The sequence below is a fragment of the Petaurus breviceps genome, unplaced genomic scaffold (assembly GCF_028583685.1).
Source record: "Petaurus breviceps papuanus isolate PSGF00001 unplaced genomic scaffold, PetGlider_PUasm1.0 208, whole genome shotgun sequence".
NCBI classification, from domain to species: Eukaryota; Metazoa; Chordata; class Mammalia; order Diprotodontia; family Petauridae; genus Petaurus; species Petaurus breviceps.
In genome coordinates this window covers 12,025,761-12,042,773 of record NW_027185852.1, presented here as the reverse complement: position 1 = coordinate 12,042,773, position 17,013 = coordinate 12,025,761, and the positions used below count along the sequence as shown (strand labels likewise).

The following is a 17,013-nucleotide window of genomic DNA, read 5'->3' as shown; positions in this document are numbered from 1 at the left end:
CCAGGACCCCTAGAGTTCATATGTGACCTAACCAGCAAACATCAGGCCCGTTGTACCTGGGAGAGGAGAAGGACTGAACCTGTTTCTGCATGGCTGAAGAGAATTCCTGCTGAGGACACTCTCTCTACCAGTGAAGGTCAACAGCTTACCACCTTTAGGAATTGCCTAGAATATTAAGAGGATAAGGATTTTGTACACACACACACACACATGCACACACACAGATAGACACACATGTGCACACACACATGCACACAGACAGGCAAACACACACACACACACACACACACACTACGTATCAGAAGCAGGACTCAAACCCAAGTCTTCCTGGATTTGAGGCCTATTCTCTCTCCTCTATGCCATGTCACCTTTCCTCAGGTCTGGACACAGTCACCACAAATGGTCTCTACTATGAAGATAAAATTACTATCTGTAAAGTTCTTTTCAGACTTTAAGGCTCTATATAAACTTTTATTTTACAAGTGAATAGTATGGACAACTCCCAGAAATGTGCCTGGCAAAAAAATAAGTGTATAGAAAATGCTTTTTGGATGATTGGTTGAAATCTCAATTGACAGGACATAATATCAGTGAGTCCAACTCCCATCAGTCCAAGAATTCCCTGAGACCCCCAGTTTAAGAAGCACTGACGGAGTCTTGAGTGGAGGAAGTTTGAGGAGCCTGCTCTGGCCTCTGTTTGAGGACCTCTGGTAGGCAGGGGCGTGGGACCTCTTTCTCCATCTCGTGCAGCTTGGATGCTTGGGGCCCGTTCATGGTTCTGATTCTCCCTCTGAGCCCTGTGGAAGCTTGACTGGCTCCATTTTCAACCTGAGCTGGTTTGTTCCTCCTCAGGAACCCTGCCGGCATTCTCTTCTACTGATACTGACTTTGCTTGAGCCCACTGCAGGTCAGCCCTCCCAAGTTCAAGGAATCCTCCTGCCTCAGTCTCCCCAGGAGCACAAATGACAAGTGTGGGACCCGCCACCTGTTGAGGCAGGCAGCCCATTCCGCTTTGGAGCAGTTCTTATGGTTAGGAATCTTCCCTCATCTCCAGCTTAACTCAGTTTCCTGGCCATTTCCCTGTGCTGCTCATCGTTCTGCCTCAGAGGCCAAGCCGATCATGCCTGAACCCTCTTAGCACATGTGATTGGTGGAAGGGGGCTGCTGTTTAAGCCCAGCATCCCAGGACCTCCTGCTCATGTGACTGGCGCCTTTGCCAGGAGACCCTTTGGAGGCCTTCCCCATTTGTCCCGGTGCTGCTAGCCTCACTCAGCCATTGGGGGGGGGGGCTCCTTTTCAGTGACTCACACAAGGAAGTGAGGCTCATCACCTGGAAGCACCCCTCTGTTTTTGGCTGTACTTCCCAGCTTGATCCCACATTTTATTTGCCAGACTTGACTCTAAAGCACTTTCAGTTGTGTCCAAAATCAAATCCACCCTCGAAGATGTCAACTTGCCTCCACTGTGGTATTCAGAAAGATGCGCCCCAGGGTCATGTCAGCAGCTGGGACTTCCTGCGTGATTGCTGTGCATCTGCCATCCAGGGTGCTGGGGTCTGGCTAAGGAGATGGTATCGGGCAGGAAAGCTTCTGCCCTGTCCTGTGAGCCCTCAGGGAGCTTTGGAGGAGGGACTGGTGCCATGAAGGGTTATTAAATAGCAGGGGCCAGGGAGCCACTGAGCAAGCAGCCGAGAAGTCCAAAGAATGGAGCTGGGAAATCATCTGTCAAATGAATCACCAAATCCAGGGGCGAGGCAGGAAGAGGAGGTAGCAGTGGTTTGAAAGCCAACATGATCCGCCCAAGGCAGGATCCGGAAAATGCATTAGGGCATCAGAAGAGAGCTGTTGACTCCAGGCAAGGCTTAGTCTCCAAGGCAGCACCATTGTGTTATCCCTGTATGCTAGCCAATCATTTACACTGGATGCAGAGTTAGGAAGACTTGAGTTCAAATTTGGCTGCAGATACTGTCTTGTTAATGCATTTTTGCTTAATGGGAAGATCTTTACCATCCATTAATAGACTGACTTGCTTGAGTCATGGAAGCCTGAATCACTTGAGTCTGTGGTGGGAGGAGCTTGCCAAAGGGTGGAGGAGGAGGGGTGGAGCAGAGCTGAGAGGAAGTTGGTCAGAGCAGTTGGAGCTGAGGGAGAGAGAAGAAGCAGGCAGCTAGCTGTGTTTATTTGTGGGAAGGCCCTAGCAGGGGGAAGGCTTGGGGATGGCTTTGCCCTCTGCAGTGTTATTGTGTATGGATTTCTTTGTTGCTATGATGGATTTGGCTTTCTGGTATTGAGATTCAGCTTTCTGGTGTTTGAATAAATGTTTTGGTTCTGTCCTAAATGTGGAGAGTCTGTTACATTTTGCAATTCAGAATTATGCCGGCATATTCATAGCCACCATAGGCACTGTGGATATCATGTTGGTGCTAGGGACACTTACTAGCTATGGGCAAATCACTTAACCTGTCTGCCTCAGTTTCCTTATCTGTATGTGAGGATAATAATGGCACCTACCTCCCAGGATTGTCATGAGGATCAAATGAAATTATAACCATAAAGCTTAGCACAGTACTTGGCACATAGCATCTGCTATTGAAATGTTAGCTGTTATTATTGTAATTATGCTCAGCTTGCTTTTCTGTTAAAATGTATGATAAATTCCACATAGGACATTCGCAGTTGTCCTGGCCTTTCTCCTGTTCTTGTTTTCGTTTCCAAGTTTTTGTTGCTGTCGGTAGAGCTGATAAATACCTTTTGGGCACAGGGTCCTTTCCTTCTTTCTTTGATCTGGTTGGGATATAGGCCTGGTGGTTGTGTCACAGGGTGAAGGGGCACTCACAGCTTAGTGACTTTTTCAGCATAGTCTACATTTCTTCCTAGAAAGACTGAAGGAGTGGGGAACCTGTGGCCTCGAGGCCACATGTGGCCCTTTAGGTCCTCAAGTATAGCCCTTTGACTGAACTTAGATTTGGTCAAAGGGCTGTACTTGAGGCCCTAGAGGGCCACATGTGGCCCAGAGACCACAGGTTCCCCACCCCTGGACTCGATAAATTCACATAATTATCAAGAATACATTAATATGCCTGCTTTTTTCCAGCTTCTCCCATAATTGTCACTTTCCTTTTTGGTCACCCTGTTCCATCCAGTGTGTAGGACATGGCACTTCTGAGTTGCTTTCATTTGAATTTTTCTGATTATTAGTGATTTGGGCATTCTTCTATGTGGTTGTTGTATTTATTTCTTTGAACACTACTCATTCAGATCCTTTGTGAACAAATCAAGTTGACAAGCATTTGTTACACCCCTACTATGTGCCAGACACTTTGCTAAGTGATAGGTATGTGATGAAAGGAAACTTCCTGAGGGAAGAGACTCTTTGTTTTTGCCTTGGGATCCTCAGTAGTTGCACCATGTCTTGCACACAGTAGGTACTCAACAAAGGCTTATTGGATTGGATGGAATTGAACTATGGATTTGCTAATTAATATTCCATGTACACATTCTTTTTCCTCCTGACTGTATTGGGAGCTTCTGTAGATAGGATTAGAGCATAAAACTTCTTCCTGTTCCTGATAGCTCTGGTCAAGCAATCAGCCAGTCAACAAGCACTTATTAAGTGCCTGCTAGTCATTAAGAATGCAAAGACATAAGTAAACGACCTCTGCCTTCAAGGAGCATCTATTCTACAAATCTAGGCATTTATGAGACATATGCAGAGCAAATAAAGCAAAGCCTTGGCGGAGAAGGCAGCAGGCGTCATGCATGTAATAGATGAGGAGTGTTTGTTGGAAATGACTGAGTGCTGTAAGAAATGATGAGCTCAATGAGCTTAGAAAAACATGGGAAGATGTGCATGAAATAATGAAGAGTGAAATGAGCAGAAACAAAAGAACATTGCAACTTTGAGTGAATAAGTCATTTTGACTATTATAAACACCCAAATTAACTGCAAAGGATGTATGAAGGAAGATGCTATCACTGATAAATAGAAGTATGTATAGAGTGTTTGTATATATGTATAATATAGTATTTATAATTAAATTAAAAAGCAGTCCATTTAATAGAATTTGAATCCTTAGTGTGCACACAATTAATATGTATGTTGTATATATATTTGTGTCTAATGGTAGCTATCTCTAGGGTGGGAGGGAGGGGAAAAATGGGAAAAAAAAGAAATTTATGTGATAACTTTATTATATATTTAAAAGGAATAGCAAGTTGTACATAATAGATTTGCAGTTTCATGTGCAATCATCTTTTTTATTATACTGTATAATGGAAATGCTTGTTTTATTCCATAAGTTAAAAATAAAATAAAGAAAAACTAAAGAAAAGAAAAGAAAATGGATGAGTGAATTTCATTTAAAGATGTTACTTTTCATATTTGGCATATTGTCCTTTCTTGACCTGTCTAGTTGTGGGGCCGTATGTTAAAAAGATCCTGTGTGAAGAGCTTGGTGCCCCTGCAAATTCAGCTGTCAACTGTGTGCCTCTGGAGGACTTTGGGGGCCACCACCCTGACCCGAACTTGACCTATGCATCTGATCTGGTGGAGACCATGAAGAGTGGGGAACATGACTTTGGTGCTGCCTTTGATGGAGATGGGGTGAGTCAATTCAATCCATTTCATTCAATTCAAGCAGCATTTATCAAGTAACATCCCATGAGTCAGGAACTGTGTTGGGTGCCGTGGATTTGGGTTTTGTCCTGGAATGTATGCATGGCCACCCTACAGTGCAAGTCATAGCTGGAGGAGATGCCTGAGGCTGTCTAGTCCCACCTGTGCCTGCTTCAGTAAGAGATGGGCTCTGAGCCAGCCTGGTGTAGTGGATAAAGAAGTCTTTGGAGCCAGGTAGTCATGGGTTCAAATCTTGCCTCTGACACATATTGGACTTGTGACCCTGGTCAAGTCACTTCTCATCTCAGTGTCCCAGGCAACTTTCTAAAGATTACAGATTGCTGAGCAGGTGTTGATTTGTCTTGGTAGAGGGAGTTTCCTCATCTGGGAGGTCTCTATGCCCATGAAATCACAAGTTTGGACCAAAAAGAATCTCCACTCTAGTCTCATTAGTCATTACTGTCTGGTGGTGACCTTGAACCCTTTTTCCAATTCTGAATTCTTGAATTGAATTCAACAAGAATTTCTTGAGCACCTCCCCAGTGCTTAGCACAATGTCTATGAGGTGTTTCTGAGTAATTAATAATCAGTTTGTTAATTAGGCTAGCTGATAAGAAATTGGTGGTCAGTGGTTTCTCTTGGTAACCAAAGACCCCTAATGGAGCCACTGAATGCCTTTCTACTTTTATAGAAGGGGCTGCTCTGACAGGTGAAAATTAGCCCTGATTGGTGGGCAAGTAGTGAGGAGGTGGGCATATTAATGAGGGAGTGGAGAAAGAGTCTTCAGCCCCCCCTGCTGAGCATGTGGCTTGGGCAGGAGACTCAGGCAGGACAGGAATCCATCTGCCCAGATCTCTGCATTGGCTTTCTCCTTCAGGAGCTGGGTCACTGAAAGCCTTAGTGGTGGGGTACAAGGGCATAGCTCAGTGCATTGGGGCTGGGATTCACCTAGATTAGATTCTGTTTACATTCTAAACAGAAGTTAGATCTTCTAGTGGAGTGGGTCCTGCCCCAAGATGTTCCCAGAGGATATGGGCAATCTCATCCATCAGCCTTATCCTTCAGAGCCTGGCTGACTGATCTAGAGGGGCTGGCTCCTGAATGAGGAAATAAAAAACCTGGATGCTAATTAAGAACAAGTTATCAATATAATAGAAAATAAATTCTTTCACCTGCCACACAGTAGAAGCTTAATAAAGGCTCATTGACCGTGTGCCAGGCACTGTGTGAGGCAGTGAGTTTACAAAGAGAGAAATCATCTAGCAAAACTCTACCCTCAAGGAGATGGCCGCAACTCCTGGGAGGCCCTGCCAACGCGGGGAAGGTTTTGAACAGGAGAATGCCTGCTGGCCAAGACCAGCCTGGCCAGCCCAGGGCGGGGGGCTTCATCCTCAGAATATTGTCTGCTGCAGAGTAACCAAGTCACCAAGATGGTTTACTGAGGAAGGGGTAGAGAGATCGCCATCTGTCTCTATAAAGGGCCTGCCCACCCAAGGAGGTCATAAAGCATTCACTCCATCAGCAATCTAAGGTCTAGTTAGAAGAGGCAAGGTGTTCACTCATCTTTCCCCTTGGCCTCTCACACTGGATTTTGTATCAGGATGAGTGTGACAACAGACTTTCCCTAGAGCAGGGTCAGACTTTCTTGGTGTCATGGGCCCCTTTGTCAGTCTGGGGAAGCCTCTGAACCTCTTCTCACAATCATGGTTTTAAATGCATGAAATTAAATGCAGAAGATTACAAAGAAAACTAATTCTATGGAAATTAAAATGTATTTTTTCTCATCCAGTTTCACAGACAAGAAGCCCTCACCCCTAGAATCATGAGAGCTCAGTGGGTTGAGAACCAGAAAGCTCACATCATCTCTACATTCTAGAAAAATCACCAAGTTCCACCCACTCATTTACAGATTCAGAGGGCATATGACTTACTGCATCACAGAGGGAGTCAGGATTCGAACCCTGGTGCTGTATACCCCAAAGAAGTCTTAAAAAGCAATCTATTTAACAGAATTTGAATCCTTAATGTGCATACAATTTAAATCATTACTGTGCCACACCCCTGTATGGCCATGTGACCACCTACCACCCAGTACCCTGGGCAGCCCTACTTTTTTCCAAAAGGTGCTTTCCTCCAAATTCTCTCTTCTCCTGTTAAAGTGTAAGCCCCATGAAGGCAGGGACTGTCCCTTTTGTGTTTGTATATACCCAGTGCTTAGTGTAGGATTTGGCACATTGTAAGGTTTTTTTTTTTAATTATGCTTCTATTTTTTTTCCAATTACATAGAAAAATAGTTTTTAACATTTGTTTTTTTTAAATTTTGAGTTCCAAATTCCCTCTCTCCCTTCCCCACTTCTTGAGAAAGCAAGCAATTTGATATAGATTATGCACATGCAGTCATGCAAAACATATTTCCATATTGGTCATGTTTTGAAAGAAAACACAGGACCCCCTCCCCCCTCCAAAAAAAACTCCTCAAGAAAAATAAAGTAAAAAACAGTATACTTCTGTCGGCATTCAGACTCCAGCAGTTCTTTCCCTAGAGGTGGATAGCAACATCATACTTTTTAATGTAGACTTTCACTCGTTCATTCTTTTCTATTAATTTAGCTGAGGAATTTATCCTTAAGTTTCCAGTTTGTCTGGTACCAAGATGAGTTACTGAGTCTTGTTTTTTCCTTAAAAAACTCATTGCTAAGCAAGATGTTTTAAGATCCAGATGTAAAGGACTTCTGAGTTCCTGGTGGTCTATCCTCTTCATTTTACAGAAAAGGAAACTGATGTTCAGAGACGTCAGGGAGTCAGAGATTTAGAACCTAAGGGAACTCGAGGGCCATCGAGTCCAGCACCCTCATTTTGCACACGAGGAAACAAAAGCCCTGAAAGGGTTAAATGACTGCCCAGAGGCTGCTCAGGGAGTGGCTGGAGTCCAGTTTGGAAGCAAGAGTTTTTGACTTTAAATCCAGTGTCCTTTCCAGTACATCGTGCTCCCCTCCTACTTCCAGGAGTGGATAGGAAACTTAGCTTATCTTTCAAGAATAAATAAACAAAGCATTTTTAAGCACTTACTATATAAAAAGCCCTGGGCTCAGTCCTGGGGATACAAAGACAAGCCAGGCAGTTCCTGCTCTCAGGTAGCTCTCATTCATTCTCATGGGGAAGACCACACATATAGAAGATATCCATTACAGGTCACAGGAAAAGGTCCCATGATCCTTAGGGTTCAGCAGCAAAGCAGACGGATGCTCATAAAGCCTCTTTTTTCATGTTATTTCTACTGACCAAATAGGATCAGTTTCTGACACTGAACACTGGGCAGTGCCAAAGACTCAGTGACCAGACCTTCCTTTCTGGGTCTTCAGTAGCTATGGCTCTAGCCCCTGTAGGTACATCTCCACAGAGGCTGCTTCCCCGGATCATGACTGCTGATATTGGTCTGGAAGCACTGCTATTCCTAACGCTCTTGGGCTAAGGGTCCTGGTTGTCTTTATCTGGGTCTGAGGGAAGATGGTGGTCAGGGCGCTGATGGTGGCTTGACTTGCCTGGTACATGCTGCCCTCTCCTCTTCCTGCTGCTTCAGCTTGGCTGTTCTGCTTGTCCTGTGTATGATGGTTGGTTGGTGGTTATTGGGGTTTCCTGGAGCCTTCTCTCCAGGAGTTGCTTCTATGGATGATGGCCACGAAGGTTGGGCTGGAAGTAGGAAGTGTGGGAGATCCTGTCTCCCAGGGTTCCTGTGCCCATCTGACTGTTGGTCATAGTTGGTCAACTGCTGTTGCTGGTGTTGATGAGAAAGTTGGGCCCCCTCTCCACAAGGATTTTTGCCCTCAGTGATAACTCTGGGGGCTGGGCTAGAAGAGCTCAGGAGGTTTGGAGGTCACTTTTTCTCTTTGCCTCAGGAAGAGTTGGTCTTAAATGAGTCAGTATTTCAAGGATCTATCATTTCATCAGGATGACTTTCTTCTAGCTCTCAATCTGTGCCCCAAAGATCCTGTGGGGACTCCTTCCGTTAGTGTCGATGGTGATCCTTCTGGACCTTGTGAATCAGTCTTCATGAGGTTCTCTGGCATCCCAAATTAATTGCCTGGTGGGCAGTCTTCTGATAGTGAGTTACTCCAGACTTGGCTGGTCCTTCTGTGATGGACCCTCATTGCCATGGTCAGCAAAACTCAGACTCACCTCCTGATAATATCCCTCACAAATCAGACATTTCTTAAAATGAGTTATTTCTTTAAAAAAAAAATTCTCTTCTCCCCAGCCTTTTTGAAAATCCCTGAGGTTCCCAGCTAAGGCCATTTTGTTTGAGACACTGGGAAATTTATCAGGATCATAGCTCTAGAGCTGGGAGGGGCATTATGGACCATCGGGTCCAACCCCTTCATCTTACAGAAGAGGAAACTGAGGCTCAAAGAGAGTGAGAGTTGTACAAGGTCACACAGGTAGAAAGTGATAGAGGCAGAGTTCTTTTCATAGTGTTACTATACACATTGTGTCTCTCTAAGACGTATAATTGTTGCCGTAATAATAACAACAGCTGACATTTATAGAGAACTTCCTGAGCCAGGCACTGTGCTAAGCACTTTACAGAGCTTATCTCCACCTGTTTTTCATAACGACCCTAAGAGTCCTGATATGATTATTGCCATTTTACAGATGAGGAAACTGAGGCAGACAGAAGTTAAGGGTCACAAAGCTAGTAAGTTTCTGAGGCTGGATTTGAACTCAGGTCTTTCTGACTCCAAGCATAGTACTCTGTGCCCCCTAGCTGTCTCTGGATGATCCCGTGGGGATGCTTTGTCCTGAGCTATTAGACAGAGACCCCTTGAATATTGGACTGGGGTCAGAGCCTTCTGCAAATAGAGATCTCATCTTTAAAGAAATCTGCTTTCCTCCCAGAAAGGGTGACTTGAGGGTCCATCAAACTGTGTAAACAACTAGCATTCCCTTGATCATTGTGGTCTCTTTTCTTCTTAGCCGAAGGAATGATTGGTTTCTGAGATGGGAAAAGGTCCTTGGGGTTAAAGGTTAGCTGGTCCCTTGACGCCGAGGGAGAGAAGGGAGCATTCAGCCCAAGCTGAGTTTGCTTCTGCTTTTTAATTGAAAACATTTTCTGAACTGTGCGGCATTGAGGGAAGGTTTGGCATGATGGGTGCTATAAAAACCCGGTGAAAAGTGAACGTCCATGGGAGAAGGAATTTATCCATTTTTCATTTTAGAATTTTATTACAAAAAAGTATTTTTGCTGAACCCATCCCTTCTCCACCCTCCCCCTTTAAACTTTCATAGCAGTTTGATGAAAATGTCTTCCTTTCAATGCCCTTTCTCCCAAAGGATCGAAACATGATTCTGGGAAAACACGGCTTCTTCGTTAACCCTTCGGACTCTGTGGCCGTCATTGCTGCCAACATCTTCAGTATTCCTTACTTTCAGCAGACCGGGGTTCGGGGCTTTGCCCGCAGCATGCCCACCAGTGGGGCCCTGGACCGGTGAGTGGCTTCATTCACCCGCTGTCCCACTGCTCGTTCCTTGAACCTCCCTGCAGGCCTAATACATCGTCCTCCCTTCCCTCCAGAAGGGTGTTTTTGTAGAGGACTCTGCTGGAGGGAGAGGAGTGAAGCAACCTGAGATAGCCAAGGTCCAGCATTCCCGTCGTCCTTGCACTGAACCCAGAAAACAATTCTGTCAACTTCCTTTCACCCCAAGTGGGAAGGACTGCTTAGCAATGACCTGCTGGAGCTGGTCACTGGGAGTCACTGGAGTAGACTCCTTCTTACCTCTAGGATCAAACACAAAACCCTCTGGCTTTAATAGCCTTTTTCCCATCTTTCTGGTTATCTGCATGTTAACTCTCCATGTGCTGTAGGATCCAGCAACATTTGTCTCCTGGCTGTTCCCCCCACATGGTGCTCAATCTCCCAACCCCATGTCTTTGCACTGGCCACCCCCCATGCCTGGAATGCCCTTCTTCCTCCCCTTACCGACAAGGAAAAGGATGTTCTGAGCAGTTGATGGGCTGCCATTTTCTCATGTTTTAATCAGCATGTGATGGGGACCAACTATATATGAAGCCCCGCAGCCTTTAGAGCATTTCCAAAAATTTTAATTTGAAGCAAACAGAAAGATCCCATTTACATAAATGGGTAAATAATATCTTGCATTCACATTAGCTCTTTGGTTTACAAAGTACTTTATAATATTGTTTTAACAACCCTAGGATATAAGTGCTATTATCATTCCCTCTTTATACATGGGTAAACTGAGGCAGAAAGTGTCAATCAATCAACCAATAAAGATTTATTAAGCACCAACTATATGCCAGGCATTGTGCTAAACCCTGGGGATAGAAAAAGAGGCATAAGATGGTCCCTGCCCTCAAAGAACTTACAATCTAATAGGTGAGATAACATGTAAACAAATATGTGCAAAGTAAGCTAAATCAGGAATAATTAACAGAAGGAATGAAGACGGGTTGGGGAAACCTTGTAGAAGGTGGTATTTTAACTGGGACTTAGAGGAAGCCTGGAAATCAGGAGGAGTTGAGGAAGGAGAGTGTTCTAGGCACGAGGGATGGCCAGGGAGAAGCCCAGAACCAAGAGATGGACTGTCTGGTTTGTGAGACAGCCAGGAGGCTGGTGTCACTGGATGGGAAGGAAGGGCTGAGAACACTGGTCATGACCTGGGAATTGCACATAATCATTCTCTGTCTCCAGACACTCCAGGCTCTGAAATAATGGTTCATTTTTCCTTGACCACCCCATCCCCCCATTGCCCATAGGATAGACTGTGGTCCCTAGGGTCTCTCATAGAAGTGGCTCCACTCCTGTGTGATGCTCAAGGGGGCCCTGGGCCAAAATGACCGTGACTCTTCTCCCTCCTTCCCATGAATCCTCTTGCCGTCCCACTGTGATGCAATTTTCCTGGACCTCTGCAGGGTGGCCAACGCTACAAAGATCACTTTGTATGAAACTCCAACGGGCTGGAAGTTTTTTGGGAATCTGATGGATGCAAACAAACTGTCCCTGTGTGGGGAGGAAAGCTTCGGGACGGGTAAGTCGACGTTCCAGGCTTATGCCTGTAAACACGGGGCTGGTGAAAGATGAAACCTACAGTGGCAGGACAGAAACAGCCGCCCTGGGCTGGGCCCTCCCTCTGTGGAGACGCCATGTATTTAGAACAGCCTCGGCTGAAGCAGACACATCTGAAAAGCTCCCCCCACACAGATCGCCAAGAAGACGTGTTGGTCATGTCCAGCCTGATCACCCAGTGCAGGAAGCTTGGGGGCCCTCCTCCAGCCCCATCACCCAGCCGCTGGGGAGGAAGGAGGGATAAACATATTCTTCATCCCCCGGTGGTCAGGGAGACCTTTAGAAATGTTTTCATTTCTGGGAAGAAATATAGAGGCGGGCATAAGTTTCTCGTTTTTCCTTAAGGAGCGGTTTCTGCACAGCCTTAAATCTTCCTCTTTAATGGGCCTGAGTTTTCTCTAATAACAAAGTTATGATTTATTAACATTAAATGAAGGGAGGGTGTGAGGGTGGGGCTAAGTTGCTAGGCAACTTCCAAGTGAACCATAAGTCTTAGGCTGAGAGCTGGTGTGGCGGTTGGGATGGGATTTGGCCCTGGACCAGCCGACCCTCTCCTACCTGTAGTAATAGCACGGCTCACTTTGGTCAGCATTGTAAGGTTTGCAAAGCACTTTCCAAATATTCTCCCATTTCACCCTCACAGCTCACCCAAGAGCTAAGTGCTATTATTACCCCCATTTTACAGATCAGGAAACAGACAGGTTAAGTGACTTGACCAGGGTGAAATGTCAGCTAGGAAGTGGATTTGAACTCAGGTCTTCCTGCCTCTAGGTTCATACAAGTAGCTGTGTGTGCCCTCCCTGTTTCTAACTGACCATCTAAATGCACCCACCCTTCCTGCAATGGAATCTCCCTGACTCCATGAAGTCCCTCGATTGCCCTAACTATACACCACGCCTTCTTTCTCTGACTCTTGAACTTTTGATTATAGGCTCATAGATAAAGCTGGAATCATTCAGTCTATCAACAAACATTTATTAAGCACTACTCTGTCAGGCACAGGGCAGAGGGCTGTGGTTACAAATAAAGGCAGAAACAGCCCCAACCTCAAGGAACTCACATTCTAATGGGAGAGACAACATGCAAACAGCTATATACATACAAGATATATTCATATTTATGTGCATATAATATATGCATATATAACAAAAATATAAATATATATCTAAGTGATAGATTGTATATAATATATACTGTATATCATATTCATATGAATGTATATATAATATATTTCTATATAAAATAAATATATAAAACTATATATTTAAGTTATATAGCATATAAATGATATATAGTATTATATCCTTTATATGTAAATATATATTATATATACAACACATACACATATCTTGTATGTATATGGTTGTTTGCATGTTGTCTCTCCCATTAGAATGTGAGTATGTATACTTATACATAAACATATATGTTATATATAGCATATAACTCAAATATATAGATTTAATATTTAGTATATATTATATGTAGCTTAAATATATTTATGTATAAATAAATATGCTCACATTCCAATGGGATGTGCACACATGTAGAGATATACATGCATGTACACATGTGTGTATTCATGTAGATATTGTACTGTGTATGTCTACACATGCATATACACACATATATAAAATTCAAACCCTTGCCCTAAGCTCAGTGTTCCATCCCCCATGTCCTGCTGACTCTTACAAGGGGTCACTGGCTTGCTGGCTTTGACTCATTAACAGTCTCTGACAGGCAAGCAAGGGAAAAAAGGGCAGTGTGGTATGGTGGAAAGAGCCCTGGATTTTGAGCCAAAGAACCTGGGTTTGAATCCTCGCTTTGCCATCTACAAAGTGCGTTGACCTCAATCAAGTAACTTTACCCCTCTGGTCTTCCTCTTCTTTAGAATGGGGCGTTTGGTTTTCCAACAAAGGGTTCTTATCTAAGATATACAAGGATGAGATTCAGATTTATAAGTATATAAACCATCTCAAAGTTAATTTGCAAAGAAAGAAATCCGAGCTATGCACAACTGTAAAGATATATGAAATGACTAATAATTAGAGAAATGCAAATTAAATCTACTCTGAGGTTCCACCTCACACCCTGCAGATTGGCAAAGCTGACAAAAAGGGAAAATGATGTCTTTTGGAAGAGCTGTGGGGAAACAGGCATACTCATGCCCTGTTGGCGTGGCTGTAAATCAATCCGGTTATTCTCTACAGGAATTTGTGACTCTGTCCTCAGAGTCACTGACCTGGGCATGCCATTTCACTCAGGGATACCATGACAAGCCCTGTGTCACAGAGAGATCAAAGAAAGGGGGCAAGTATCCATATGTATAAAAAGTTCTTTTGTAGTAGAGAACAACTCTAACATAAAGGGGTACCCATGAATTGGGGACATGACCAAATAAGTTGTGACAGAGGAATATAATGGAATAATACACGACTAAAGGAATAGTTTCAGAGAAACTTTGGAAGTCTTACAGGAACTGATGCAGAGTGATGTGAGTAGAACCAGGTAAATAATCAACACAGTAACAACAACTTTGTAAACGTAGATGGGAAAGAAGGATCTCCATTGATAATCCTGTAAAAGTAATTACCTTTATTAGGTAACAGTGCATTTTGATTAGATCAGTTATTTAGAACCTACTTGATTCAATAAAAGCCACCCCACAAAAAAAATGGCAGCCAGTGAAAGGACAATGAGAATGTGGGATTGAGCCTTGGGTGTAGAAGGGAGACCATGGTGAAACCTGCTCCTCACCTCTTGACAGAAAAGTGATGGTCTCAAGATGAGACACACATTTTTAAACATAGCCAATATGGCCATTTGTTTTGCTTGGCTATGTATGTTTATTTGAAGGACTTTGGTTTTTTCCTTTTTCATTCAATTTGGTATAGGAATAGGAGGGAGATGTGGGCTAGGGTTAGGATAACCAAAAGAAAAAAAAAGAAAATAAGGTCAATAAAACATTATTTTTCAAATGCACAGAAGAGTAAACTACTCTTAGTATTAGTAATATTTAGTAATGCCCCTTAATAAAAGGATTTGTTCTATGACGTTTAGATTCAGTGCTGTACTTGAGGACCTAGAGGGCCATATGTGGCCTTGAGGCCTCAGGTTCCCCACCCCTAGTAGATGAAAGGCTAGAAAGAATTGCAGATAGGCAGGATAGCTTTGAAAGTTACATGCTGAAGATATACAGGTACCGGGGTATAGAAACCCATCTTGCCCTACTAGAAAGTTAGAGAGGTGAAGGGGGAGGATATAAAAGAGAATGGATTGGGGGAAGGGGTATTCTGTAGGCTTGCTATTTTGGGGTGGGGGTAAGGGAAAGATGGGGAGAGAAAAAATCGTAACTCAAAATCTTGTGGAAATGAATGTTGAAAAGTAAAAATAAATAAATTAAAAATAAAAAAATAAAGTCAGGAGATAATTATTAAAAAAGAAAGTTACATGCTAAATTGATTATATATTCAAAAACAAAAGGCATCTTTACAAAAGAGATGTGCAGTTTTACATATGACATCTTTTTCTATTGTGCTATGTATATGGAAATGCCTATCATGTTTAGTGTTCAGTAAGTTCAGAATCATTTTTAAATAAGAGGGTTGGAGTCCATGTCCAGCTCTCGACCCATAATATGTGGGTCTAAGTTTGGTTTCATTGCTCTCACTACAAGTCCAGAGTAAGTGTGCAAATGGCTATGCTTCTTTACAAGGGAATGAGCTACTGGGCATCTTGGAGAGGGCTGTGTTTTCACCTGCCTTGGAGGTTTTTATCTCCCCCTTAGTATGGAACATTTAATAGGGATTGTTCTGGAAGCTTCCTCAATCATATCAGCAATGAATCAAATCAGAAAGTAAGTCACTGGATGGTAGGAACTGAAGCCTATTAAAAAGGAAAGATGAGACTCAGGACTGGATAATTTCCACTAAGCCAACTGGACAAATTCCATTGATACTGTGTACCCTTAAACAGCATTTACAAGGGCATGGCTTCTCCCTCCTTTCTCCTTCAAAGTGCCAGAAATGTGATATTGATACCAGGGCAGAGGACAAATGCCTGATTGACCCCTGTGGTCTTGTCTGCTGGGAGATGTCCAATCTGATTCTACTTAGATGTCTTTAAGAGGAAACCTATGGATAACCAAAATGTCCACTGTTATTATTGAACTTTCTACTGTGCCTAGCACTGTGCTAGCGAGTGAGAGATGTTGCTTTTGGATTGGTATCCACGTGGAAGGAGGCTGACCCCAATGCTTTCCAGGGCTCTGACCTTGTTTCTGTTTAACCTTTTTTAAATCAATGACTTGGATAAAGGCAGAGAATCTTTAATAGATAACATGAAACAGAGAGACACATTCTATAACGGAATCAAGATCTGGGAAAATCTAATGAGGCTAGAACAATGGGCCAGCTCCAGCAAGCTCAAAGTGAATGAGATCACTATAAAGGGCACCTGCTGTGTCCTGGGCAGGTCCCTGGATTCAGATAATGAATTGTCTACGGGATAAGCTATAGCACAAGACCTGTGGAGTTTAGTTGACTGTAAATATGTAAAGGATTTTGACTCTGTCACTTCAGGGAATCCCTGCTACTAACTCAGATGGCAGAGCTGAGGCATCAAGAAGGCAGGGGCCTTCCTCAGTGATCACAGTCAGTAATTGTCAGGGGTAGGATTTGAATCCATGTCTCCCCTATTTCAGAGCCAATACTCTATTAACTATTCTATGTAACTCTTGGCATTCCACCTTAAACTCCGAATATTTTCATATACATTTTCTTTTTTATTAAAATTTAAGCATTAGCAATCATGAACATTTCAATATACAAAGGTGAACAGAAAAGAGAATTGCATACTTGGTACAAGATAATGGTGTGGTATAGTAACCAATAATAAGCCAGTTCAGCTGTTGATTCATTAAATGAAGTCTAGTCTCACTGAAGATGCTCAAGAACATCATGATGAATAAATGACTGTCCTTTGCAAAATGCAAATCGAAGAGGGTCCTTATTGACAGACAATCAATCAGTCAATCAATGAACTTTCATTAAGTGCCTCCTATGCTCCCATTTGCAGATGACAATTTGTTGATCCCTTCAATCCCTGGAACCCTACAGAGCTTTCTCAGTGGGATTCTGGGTCATGCAAAAGGGATCTACCTAACAATCCACACAGTGAAACCAAAATGGATGAAGAGTCCTTGTTGCCCAGGTTGAGTTTTAGCTTATGGAATACAGCTGAACTGGAAGGAGGGAGAGAGTGAGCTGGATTGCTTTGGAGACAAACATGGTCATGGAGGAAAAGAGTGGCAAGACAGGAG

At 43.4% G+C, this 17,013-nt stretch overlaps 1 protein-coding gene across 1 annotated transcript in view; it reads left to right on the top strand.

Moving 5' to 3' along the window:
- LOC138165271 (phosphoglucomutase-1) overlaps positions 1–17,013 on the top strand; it is an 82,248-nt gene that overhangs the window by 46,350 nt on the left and 18,885 nt on the right. The window contains exons 5-7 of the mRNA XM_069093416.1: positions 4,412–4,602; positions 9,943–10,097; positions 11,543–11,658. Coding sequence (XP_068949517.1) covers positions 4,412–4,602; positions 9,943–10,097; positions 11,543–11,658 — 462 coding nt within the window. The remainder of the gene's footprint in view (positions 1–4,411; positions 4,603–9,942; positions 10,098–11,542; positions 11,659–17,013) is intronic.